Raw genomic sequence first — 12,533 nt, forward strand, 5'->3', positions numbered from 1 at the left:
GTGCAAGTAAAGCCCGTGGCCGACTGCTGGCGTTGATAAATAAGCTTCATGCGGCTCTCCGTGATTGGTTGGGAACTGCACTAGGTAGGGCTCCGTTCCGGCCTCTATGCTGATTGGTTTTCGGAGGCTGGTCTTCACTCTTAGTTCGCACGCCAAACAACCTAGTTGTGTGGTAGTGAAGCGTCAGAGTAGTTATGAATGGTACCGATATTTCGCGAATAATGACGCTAACAATCTGGCTGGAAAGTTGTTCATTCTACTGTGAACTATCATTATGAGACGATATGTACGTTTGTCTGTCCTAGTTTCAGTGTTTTTAACTTTAAACCAACCTTCAGAGAGCAGTACTCTTGATCCAAGTTGAATGCTAACTTGGTGAGTTGTAAACATAGGTTAAAGGAGACTTCTAATTAGCATTATCTACCCTTTGCATCGGTGAGTTCATCCATCATTTGACTATCTGATTGCGTTGCCAAAGCTTCGCGCAGCACAGAACTGAGGTTGTGTACTTTTCATGAATCCTTTCTGTTATGCCGGTCAATCAATCAAGTGTTCACCTACGAACCGTTTACTGAGGTACAGAAATTCTAGATTCTATAGTTACATTTATTTGTGATCAGAGATATAGAGGGAACAGCTTACACAACTCCAGTTGTGTGTCACGCTGAAAATATAGCAACTTGCTTTTAGTTTGAATGCGGATAATTACAGAGAGTTCTCGCGGTCACCGGATACACGACTGTGTCCTACATATCAGTGTCTGTTACCACTACTTTGTACCGTCCTCAGCTATTCTACAAGTTTTCACATGGCTTCCATGCTTTCATCCAAATCATCAGCTACCCGTCTTTGGATCAGCACACTCCTATAGATGGTCTTTAGGTGCATGGTACTTTAGATTCAAACGATGTAGTCTAACCAGCCTAAGCTCCAAGTTGTGACTAACCTTTTTGTTTAGATAAATGTTTTCATCGTGCGCTGTTGACCACCTGCTATACGTGGACGCTGTTTGATTGACATTGATATAGAATATTCAATGCCCTAATTCATCATGTCCATTTCCCACCCCGTTCCTTGAACTCGGATGGACTATGCCGTTATTGACTGACAAGCTCGTGCCACGTGAATACCGTGGGTGCCAGGCCGACAAAACGACATTTCAGAAATTGTTGATTGTACGGTACCTGTCTGGACTAATTCCGCTTCATCTTATCAAGTACATATTGGAAAAAAGACAAGGTGTGACACACATTGACCTTCTTGAAAGAATGTTTTCATCACCTGTCAGCCCATACCGACTAAAGCAACTGCCCAAGTAATTGCTTTTTTCGATCACATTGACTAGCTGTTACTCGAATATGCGGTTCGGGTTTGATGCTACCCAGCTTTGCAGCGGAATGTTATGGACGGAGAGGGGCGCGTACTAAGTTACACGGCGCAGTTATTTGGATTTTTCGAAATATTTTTCATTCCCGCATGATCCCATCCTACTGCAGGCGTACTCACTATTCACGGGTGAACTCTCCATGATCGTACTGATTCCACAGACCCCAGGGCCGACTGAAGAGTTTAATAGCATCGTATCAGCCACAAAGCTGGAAAAGACGAATGAAAAAGAACGTGTGTTGAACTCACATCGAGATCTAGCATACCATATCTTTGGGAGAGAATAACTTGGACGAGCCTCCTCTGGTCGTTAATCGCTGCCAAACTGCCTATCGGTCTAACTAGTAGAAAGGAGTTCTCACCCGGTAAAGAGCGATCATTAGTGCTCAAAAGAAGACGATGCGGTTCAACACCTATTCGACGCCCATTTCACTTTGTTCTTGAGTGGTACCGTAAATTCCGATCGCAAAGACCTAGAGAGGTTAACTTAATTGTTTGGAAGCCCGAATAAGCTGAATATTTTCCTCATAGCTTGAAAATGAGTTTTTCAAAATCGGCATTGAACATCCTTGTCTGTAGCTGTGTGCAACTAAATTACTCAGCTCTGTTAACGAACCAGATGACTGATTTTCAGGATGAGGCAGCCTTTAGGTGTGACCATCCGTTCATCACACTATTACTCAGATCGTTGCATCCATAGGCCCGATTTTTCGCGTTTATGGTTGTAAAATTAACGACAACCTGTCATGATAAATGTGGACTATTCTTCTGTGATATGGACACCTACTTGCTACACTGAGATGTAACTTTTCAACCAGATGCTTTGATTGTGAGTCTTCAGCTTCCTGTTTGGATTGAGGCATCCCGATAATGTCCAGTTTCGCATAAAACGATTAAGGCTGGGGGCTGTCACTGATGACTTTTGTGTTGCTGCCTAGAATCATAGATGTTCATCCTGGTTTGTTGTGGGAGTGACTCCGTTAGTGCAGGACTACCCTTAAACCGTTCCATTTGGCGTGGTGGTTCAATTATCCAATCCTGAAACGCCGTCAAGCGGGCTTTAACGTTTATCCGTCATTGTGGAATATGATCAAAGCATTTAAAGTCAGGCTGTGTACACCGTCTGGAGTCAAGCCTGTGCGCCTATTTAGGGTGTGTGATCGTTTTTTACCTATCCTCATCGATTTCTGATTTGGAATTTGCTCTACGTGGCTCTTCCTTAATATTAATTGATTTTCCGAGTGATAGCCTGGCTACGTTCATGATGAACATTGGCACTGTATCTATCTATCAGTTCTATATTATACCCCATTGTCTCTGGTCCGCGTAACCAATTCCGGCAAAATTGTGTTGCTACCTTCTGATGTTTTTTACTTGCCACCTTCTGTATCCGCGCTTTTTGGTCAGCTGTGAACGTGTGGATATAGCTGGTGAAACGTGGGACACCTGTGCAGCACGCTAAGCACGGAAGTCCAGCGCCCCAGTCATAAACATTCGAGTGGGGCCATAAATTCTTCGTTCCAGGAGTAAAAAATCAAGACTTGTCCATTTTATCGGACAGATCATCATTGGCCTATAAACGAGGCTAAGGTCTCTGACGTCAGCTTCTGTCCACGATAAGACAATAGGACATACTCATCAGAGACTACGTGTAGCGGCCAAGTTCTACCTAAGTACATGCTTTATTCATCCCGATGTACTTGCTGACTGCGTTCGACTTAACCTTGGAATTCACTTGAGCTCGAGATGGCTCAGTTGAGGAGCGAACTTACGGGCTGGAAGGTCGATGGTTCGAACCGAATCTTGATATTCCGACTGCTGTTGTCTGTGCTTGGACAACCTGGTAGGTCGTCAGTCCTCGTCCCTTCTTCGGGTGGCTTCGGAGCTAGGGTCTGAAAGGGTGCTACACCTGAACGACTATACACTGTTATTGTAATTTTTTCATTATTATTGCTATTATTATTACCGGAATGCCAGGTCAGCTTACTTCTTCTCAACTGCATGATGGTCACATCGCAAGACAGTTTTAGAAAGCGGAAACATAAGGACTCCGAAGGTATTTGACGGCTGTTTGGCCCATCAACTCGATATGTCCTGTATATATGAAAAGACAAATGCTCCCCGTTGAAGCTAGAGGTTGGATATAAGCTTGCTTTAAATTTTATCCAGAAACTCCAACATAGTAGTATCAACTGCACCCTTATTGCACCCTTATTGATGTTGGTTTTGATTTGGGTCCATCCTCCAATTAAGCAATACCTCGTAATAGAGGGCAGTTTGTGTTCTTTATATGGAGGAAGAACCTATATGCAAGCGAAGTATTGTTTATCGTGTTTATATGTTTGTCACAAACCTTTGAGTTGTGTGAGTAGCGTTTGTTTCTATTGTTTACTTTAAACCAGGCAGAACGGTACTGCCACATGCCGTGTCCCGTACACTGCATCAAGTGCCTACCACTCACTCCATAGCTTCTGATAATTTTTCAGATCACTGGGCGATTATGCATACAAGACTGCGAAGGGTTTAGGTCCGACAGAACAGCTGATTTCCCCGGAACCGGAAATTACCGTGCTCGATCGGGACAAGGTGATGGATCAAATCATTGTTCTCGCCTGTGATGGTATATGGGATGTGCTGAGCAGTGATGCACTCTGTTCCTTGCTACAACATCGAATGCGGTGTTCCGATGATTTGTCGGTTGTGTGCAATGAAATCATTGATATGTGTTTGTACAAAGTGAGTGCCGATTTACCGTTGACTCTCTGTCTGTTTACTACAAACCGTGTCCGCTGGTCATTTTTTAGTGCCAACTTGTGACTGTCCTGCGCACGAACTATGCAGTTTACTACATGTTTTCAGAGCTAGTGATGCTTGCCAATTTGGCGAGCAGCTGTTTCCAGGGTGATTCGTTGTTTGTGATTTAAAAGAGGGCAGCCCACATGCAATGGTTTGCCTTGTTCTTACGATATTAATCATACGCGTGCGCTTAAATGTGTCGTGCACTGCGATTGATCGCATGAACCGACGGATAGAACCTTAGTGACACAAAGGTTTTGCATACAGAACCCAAAAAAATGTCCGATTGGGCAAATTGGCTTTTAACCGAAGCTCTCTATATGAAATGAAGAGTTGGGTGTAGGACTCGCAATAACAGAAATTCGAATTAGTACAAAGGCTGCTAATATTTACAGATTCATGCATCTTTTCTGGCATATGATCTAAAGCTAATCGCCGTTTTTTTCACAGAAATGATACTGTCATTCATTCTTGTTTTTTCGAGCGATTACCTAGAAATCACAATCGTAGTGGGGATTCAAGGTGTACTAAAAAAAACTTGAGTTTAAAGCTTTAGCGCGGACGAAATACTCCCACCAAGATCGCCATTCTATGGTAGGAATGTAGCGACAGTACTGACTAGAAAAGCAACATCGACCGTCACAAACTGAGTTGTTCACTTTAAACACAAAGTGAAGTAGACCCAAAGATTACGAATTTGATTACGAACTTGCTTTTCTTTCCAAAATCTCCAATCCCTCAGGGCAACTTTTCATGATAGAAAGCCACTGTTTTCACGCAAGTCGCCGAGCAAAAAATCTTTTCCGAACTTCGTGTGCTTCAGGATGACCGTCTCTGTTTGAGTGTATTGCTAATTCCCAGTTTTGTTTCTCACTTACGGTTGTCCGGTACCACTATGTTAGATCAAGCTTTTTGCTACTTTTGATGCTGTTTTCCTATCGTGTTTGTTGCACCACAAACAGCAATATCTATCAGGCAAGATAGGCTCGGAGGGCCGTTTCTCCTCGTCATTTTCTTCACTTTTCCGGTACAATTATTTATTCCTTTGCATTCATTACATTACATTACTGCGGGTTGACGCAGTAAGTTTAGTCTACTTCTCCGGTGACAGACACTTGATATCCTAGCAACTGTCGTAAGAGGTCTTTTTGGGGGTGTAGTGCTTAGATGACAGCAATGCTTAGGCCAGTTCACAGCTACTCTCAATTGTGTAGCACACAGTGAACAATCCATCCAAATAGAACATAAGTTCGATGGAAACTTGGGGAATATAACCACGTGATGAGTCCCAATAAAGGTGAAACCGGTAGTGGGCTGTCGAAGATTTTTCGGCAATCTTATGAGTATCACGTTATGTCAAGGACGCCCATGCTGTAGTGTACCCATGTGTATGTTGTGATCTGATTTATGCGAAGAAAGCTCGCTTACTCGCGAAGTTTAGCACATCATAGTTAAAACTCATAAAGAACTATTGATTAAGTTTCACTAAGCCTATTGAACTAACTGTGACAATGCATTGATCAGGAAATGAACGGATACACAAATGGTACGGGTGCATTCGCACGTGCGATTGTGAAAAGTCGCATAGAGACCTTAGCAATGGCGACTACCACTTTCTAATTGAAGCTTTCACCGTAGCTTTTTTAAGTGAACCAGACAGCACCTTCTGGTTAATCACCGTGTGGGGCGAGAATACTGTAGTTCTGCACGCGTCCGCCATCCAAATCCACTGTGGCGCACATGGGTATTCCCTAGTTGTCGAACAGACTTCTCTTTGAGAAATCAGAGCTACCATTGTTAGGGTTGTCTTTCTGTGTCGTCGTTTCTTGTTTTACATTACGGTATTACATCCAGTCAGCGCTTCACTTAGCTCATAACCGTTGCGTCAGTTACCAACCATCCAGCTGCGCTTACGACCGCAAAAACTCAGTATATACAATTTGTTCTGACGAATCTCGCGTTGACTATCACTCGGACCGGCTTTTAATATACGAATTTTTTTGAGTCTGGTCGTTTGTTGTAGTTCGTAATTTGTTGCTATCTTTTCAAGAAGGCTTCAGCTGATAAGACTTTAGTAGGCGAAAACGAATTTGTTGTTTAACGATGTGTTCAAAATTTGTTCGAAATCTCAGCTCGTTTCTTTCTCCATCTGTTATAGGTGGCGACTAGTCATCCTGTCTTAACTTTGAACTGGGGTTGGTATATAAAACTAGAGGTGTGGTCATTGATCACTTTGATAGTGCTGACTGAATTCAGAGGCAATAGACTTGGGACCATTTTCGGATACCAGTGTTTACATTTCACTCTATGGAAATATGTGTACTTGAGGAAACTCGGATAGTACTTTTGCGGATAAGCCACGTGTTTTCTATCCACAATGACCACGAGTTGACGAAAAGTTCAATTCGAACTATAGTGCGGATAATGTTAGCCATGGACAGAATTCGCCTTCACAACACCAACTGGCATGTTCCACGTTTTAATCATGTTTTGACAGACTTACCTAAGTGGGCCTAGTGTGAACAGCTTCGATGAATATCCATTACATGCAGTATGGTTGGGGAGACTGAGTTTACGATCAATTCATTTACTATCAAGCAACTCTTAGCGCACTTTCTATAGTCCATAATGTTTAGGGATGTTATGTTCTGAGCACCGCTTTGCACAAGTGGAGCGTGTCATTTTGCCGTAGTGTAGACGATACGACGTTTTAGTTGAGAGCGGTAAGCGAGAAATGTGTTCGTCACAGTTGACTTTGATGCTGCTCCATTATAACCACATTTGTCGATTGTCAGATCTACCGGAATGCGGATTTATTATCCATGTTTTGGGTCATCCAGCGTCGTAAACCTTTACAACGGTCGACACTTTGAGGTCGTAATGCTGCCATACAAGGTCTGAGGTCAGGTTACTTTTAATGATTATGATTGTTGCTTGACGAGATTCGGGCAGATATAGCTTTAGCTCTCTGTGCTGCAGTTTATTCACTGGAATACGGATTCCCTAACTCCAAGAATGACTGTTAGGACGTCTCGTTTACCGGTTCTGGTGAATCTGCACCCGATACGGTTCCACGACCATTGCTGTAATCAGTTAATTTAAAGTTCTTTAAGGCACTGTGGATCCATGATCCTTCGTGCGCCCGCAACCTTCGTTTAAGAGGGCTCAATTTCCCCTGGTAAGACGCCGACAATTGTGGTATTTTAGACAGCCCGTGGACAATCATATCCCTTCGGCAAATTAAGTAAAACATTCGAAAGATGGAAGCTGGTAGGTTTGTGCATTTCGTACTGGCTCGCCGGTACCAAATTACTGACAACGTGGAAACGAAATTTTCGTAGTCTTTACAGAAGAGTTTAGTCACGTGGTTGCAGGGTAATCGGTGACAAAGTGAAAATACACACATGTCGAAGACAACCTAAAGGATACAGGGACTTTCTCTTGGACGTGGTGAACGTCATAACCTGTAGCGACCCGAGCGAATTCGAGCTATGATGGTTGAACAAAATGGTGAGCGCTGACATCATGTCGACTTTGTTCAGAAGGTGTTTATCATTTCCTGACTATAGTAGCTTGCCACCAAGCTTCCGACTTTCGGTTTGTTACCAGGTTCTGGACTCCTTTTTTCGGGCTTTGCCACACCCATCGGTCCTGCCTAGATAGCTTTCCTTGAAGTTAGCTGTGGGTGGGATTTAGCAGTGTGGATCTTCCAGTCAGTTTCGGGACCCGGGCCTGTACGTACTGACGTAGCGCCAAAGAGTATTTGATTTACCCTCTGTGAAAGCACTTTTTTCGTTACACTGTCACAGTTAGGTTTCGATCTCACTTCACTGTGTCGTTTAGTGGCCTGTCTTGGATATTCATTTCGTTCCAGAGTATTTGTGAGTATTACTGACCCAGCTTCAGTCACATGTGGTGTGAAGATCCGGCCTACTTATGAGATAAAAATTGAGAAATGACTACACCTGTAAACTCTTACGTCTTTATCACGCCTAGGTCTAGATACCGAAGAGTGTCATCAGTTTCTTCTTCTCTAGTTGCTGTAAGATTCGGTTAAGTTTTGTTGAGGCATTGGACGAACTTCATGGCTAGTGCCCTATCCTGGGAGATGATTAGTTTGTCATCGACAGGGCCCTTATACTATCCTGGCTTTGGTCACTTATTTGTATCTATATCGTAACCATAAAAACGTTTGCTAAAATTGAGCCTAGTGAACTACTCATTGCCATTTGGGTGAGTTCTGGAACATAAAGCTACCGTGTTCAGTGCACAGCAGAACCGAGTCTTTTAGAGCCTCTACTAGAGTGGCTAGTTAAACATTCAAGTCGCACGGGAAATCGGTGATTTCGTAAAGGGCTACATTGGTAAACATAGAGTGAGTACATATACTTGTCTGTGATATTTATCGTTTCCAGTTATACATCTAAGTCTAGTGAATCTTTTGTAACACATTTGTCAGTTTTCTAAATAATTGGCTCCAATACGTGAACCAATCGCTCTGTGTTGTAGATAGTGTGACAGTCTTTTTCTAAAGTCCTTAGAGCCCTGGTATTGTGCAACCGGTCGACTTCACATGCCTGTGGGCTTTGTGATCGGCCTGTTCAGGTTCTAGAAGCAGATCAAAATGAGAACACACTCGTTCTACACTGCTGATTGGTTCTTTCCTGTTAGTCACAAACTATGGGTGTGGTTAGAATCCGGCTTTGAAACAACGTTGTCACGGTACAGTTGTAGCTTATCTGTCTAGCGGATAACACGTTAGGATGTTGAGACACGTGCTTAACAACCCTGGACTCAGAATGAACCACATAAAGTAAACGTGTCCCGATGCTCATCGGATAAAAGATGTTTGTCACGAGGCATCGCGAGCTTTCTGTAGTGTTGGGCGGTGTGCATACTTTCTCCTATAACTGCAAGGGGTTTATATGTGTGTAGCTTTACTTATCTCTCAGGTTGTCTACTTGTAAGGCAACCATGCAGATATGGATCTATGGTGCGATCGAAGTTTTAAAGTTGCTTTCATGTGGGTAAAAGTAATATCTGACTGTCGTTGAAATACATCTAGATATTGGCTGTACAATGGTAACGTCAATCACTGTACCACACCTTCCAGTTTTGTCTACATGATTTCAGACTGACTACAATTTCAGCACACGACGTTGGTCGCCAAGTCCTCTTAGGTATTGCAGTTTTTGGCTAATCCAGTCAACTATTGCGACACCTGCGTTCTGTGACTCGTTACCTTTGACAGGTGCATCGAACTTTACCGGAAACACCTTACAAATATCCGCTGCTTCTGAGCAGGTTGTCCTGACCCAGGCACAAGAGCCTTGAACTGCTCTGTTGGAGACATTCACATTCACTCTTTATTCGCCCAACACAAGACACGATCTTCCCATCAATTTAATGGTCTACTTCAAGATAATTGAAGTTATGTCAATACTGAGATCGTTCTATGTATCCGCTAATGAATTTGATTGAAGTCGATTAAATTTCATTACAGTATCCCTTCACCATCATGGAGGCGGTCATATCGCCTCTCACTTCGGAATACTTCTGACTTGGACCCGAAACGAAGCCAGAATAAAATGACACCGCTGGAAGATCACGCCGAACAAAACGTAGTCACGGCCATTAGATGAATGTATCGTCAGTATTTGGGGAACACTACTGCGTTGTTGAAGACTGTTGGGGCATTTTGTACAGGTGGAAAAACCACCAACTGACCTCGTGCGGTTCTGGAACTAGGCGTTTCTGCCAGAGCCATTTTTTTCTTGACAGTTGAGTCCCCATCCCACTGTTTCTTGGAGTCTACCTTGTTACAAACTAGCTGCCAGACCAAACGATGACATACGTAGTCGTTCGACTCATCTGCGTCATAACACAGGTTCAACAAATAACCTAAGCTGCTGGCAAATAACCTTGTTTCACATTAATCCATTCCTCCTCATTCAGCGAGCGGAATGAAGGCTATATGGCGGATGTTTTGGTTCCCTATTTGTGGTACTCCTTGAAAGTAAAGCATTTTCAGGTGGACTGATCAGTCCTGGGAAAGCAGTCCACCAAGTTGCTGTAGCGAGGCTCTATCACCTTATGTTCATGTCCGAAATTTGGGAGCGACTCCGCGCATTCTCTGGTAGTCAAGTTCCAAACGCGTTGCAGCATACTAAACCAAACTCCGTTGCTGGGGTTTTCTCCAACCTACGGAATTGGTTTTCCGTGAAAATTAGCCAGCAACATATACCGTCTTTAATGCTGGTTCCTTATGAAACTGGAATGCTGAACCCCGGTTTCTTCGTGCTTTCGCCTGCCATATCCGTAAATGTTGAATCTTCGTTAGAATGGTGTGGTCTTTTGAACCCTATTTGTCTGCACCTTCAGCTAAGCTAAAGAAGTTTGGACCGTAACGTCTGTAATTTAGAGCTAGGCTGTAATAACCCTGAATATTTACTGATTTTCCTGCTGTTGCTGCTGCCGCTTTTTCTGTACTGGCTGGTCCTGCTACATGATCTTGACTGATCCGGTAGCGCACTTCAGCGTGTGTGCGTGTGTGAAAGAAAAATGTTCGGTTGATTGCGCATTTCAGTGTGTCAGAGCGAGAGCCGGACGGGCATACATCAATACCCAAACACACATTTATGTCTCATGGTTCGTTTGAAGGCATGAGTGGTGTCCATGTTCGTCACTCTACCAGAAAGAAATAAGTTTCGAAGATGCTGACGTTTATATTGCCTGCCTACGTGTTATTGGCATTGTAAATGCAGCCCGCTAAGTGAGGCCAACAAGGGAATGTTAGTTCTAATCAGTGTGGGTTGAAAGAAGCTCTTTATCCTGCTCAGTGGAACAATTTCGGACTGAAACAGATGTTAGACCGTGGTTCGCGGTACACTACAACTTCCTTTTAAAGTTTTGGCGTCCACAGTTTGTTGCGTACTTCAGCGGTACAACATGACATGTTATCGATTGATCGATGCCGAAAAGAGTATGGGTTCACCGTACACGGTCATCTTCCTCTCTAGAAGTTGCCCTGGTCATTAACGAATCCCCGCTCCTTCGTTTAGTGGTGCCTTGACTTTTTTTTCCACTTTTTTTTATGGTGCGGCTGCCCTGTTCAGTTTCCAATACCGCTTTTTCTTTAGTTAGAAACAAGCTGCAAACGGATGAGAGTTCTCATTGGATGATTTTCTCACATACTCTTATCAGCATGTTTCTCTGCGTCCAGATAACTGAAAGTCATGTTGTACTGCATAGCTTTAAGAGTGTCTCCGTCTACAGCATCCATACTCGAAGTCTTTGATCGGTCAATTGAGGTAGTTGCCAATAGAAGGCAGCTGTGTAAACGACCTCACAGTTGCTACCCTTCATGAAACGGAACCTGATTTGCGTCGTTCTTTTGTGAATTTGAGCGATCCATTTTGGTGTTACATTTGTCTTCCCTAACTCTTGGTCCCTGAAAAGGATATCTCATGTTTTGGTATCCCATTTTCACTTACCGTGATCTTCTTTCTGTTTACAGTTTTCCAACTTTAGTAGGTTGGTCACCGATTGTGTTTTGTACCCCCACAATTTGTGCTTTCGTTGTTAATTAGTGACTAACCTTCCCTTGTGTTCTTCGTGCATTCCAACCGATCAGGGTAGCTCTGATAACATGAGCATTGTTTTGGTCGCATTTGATCCATCTCCACGGGCGGAGGCCAAATACAAGAAGGAAGATGAGGAACTAGAACAACTCATTCTTCAACGTGCCAAAGGTATGTGGCAACACCACCTCGTAGACTTTGTTCGATTTCCTATCTTAACACTATATCAGTCGCCTTCCTTTATCTCCATCTTGTTCACTGATTCTTTTAATTCCTAGGCCTTACCTCCCAGAACCACTAGCTGAGATATCGTCTTTAGTTTTTACTGTCACATTGAGACATTCTATATCATGAGATGTTGACAGTAGTCATAGAGCTGTGCGGAGGTCTCAGTTGTACTTAGAGTTATAAAAATTGCATTTTTTTCATTATAGAGTATTTGCATGCAGCCAAACCCTTCATCAGTATCACCTCCAACGATTTTTAAGAAGGAGACGCAACACCATTGAGGGGTGTGATTTTCCGCAATTCAATTCAAAGTAATTCAAGGTTTAATGGTCTAAAAAGCAGTTAAGTTTACAACGACCGTAGGGCGAACGTATATATACAAAGGGACGCAAAAATATGCGTAATGTTTGCTGAGTATCACATGGAGTTAAACAGTTCCAGATTCGGTTTGGATATAAGATATGCATCTAAATTGTTCTTGAAAATGGTTAAACTCGGCGAATGTACAACATTGGGAGGTAGGGAGTTCCAAATGAAACATAC

General features: G+C 43.1%; 2 protein-coding genes across 2 annotated transcripts in view; one reads left to right on the top strand and one right to left on the bottom strand.

The window, feature by feature from the left end:
• T265_02691 (hypothetical protein) overlaps positions 1 to 12,533 on the bottom strand; it is a gene marked incomplete at both ends in the record, with an annotated part of 44,590 nt that overhangs the window by 21,606 nt on the left and 10,451 nt on the right. Inside the window, one exon of the mRNA XM_009166993.1 lies at positions 3,159 to 3,278. Within this exon, the coding sequence (XP_009165257.1) occupies positions 3,159 to 3,278 (120 nt within the window). The remainder of the gene's footprint in view (positions 1 to 3,158; positions 3,279 to 12,533) is intronic.
• The window catches only part of T265_02692 (hypothetical protein), a gene marked incomplete at both ends in the record, with an annotated part of 43,989 nt that overhangs the window by 15,411 nt on the left and 16,045 nt on the right, over positions 1 to 12,533 (top strand). The window contains 2 exons of the mRNA XM_009166994.1: positions 3,873 to 4,122; positions 11,816 to 11,933. Of these exons, the coding sequence (XP_009165258.1) occupies positions 3,873 to 4,122; positions 11,816 to 11,933 (368 nt within the window). The remainder of the gene's footprint in view (positions 1 to 3,872; positions 4,123 to 11,815; positions 11,934 to 12,533) is intronic.

Source organism: Opisthorchis viverrini (assembly GCF_000715545.1).
Source record: "Opisthorchis viverrini unplaced genomic scaffold opera_v5_34, whole genome shotgun sequence".
NCBI lineage: Eukaryota > Metazoa > Platyhelminthes > Trematoda > Opisthorchiida > Opisthorchiidae > Opisthorchis > Opisthorchis viverrini.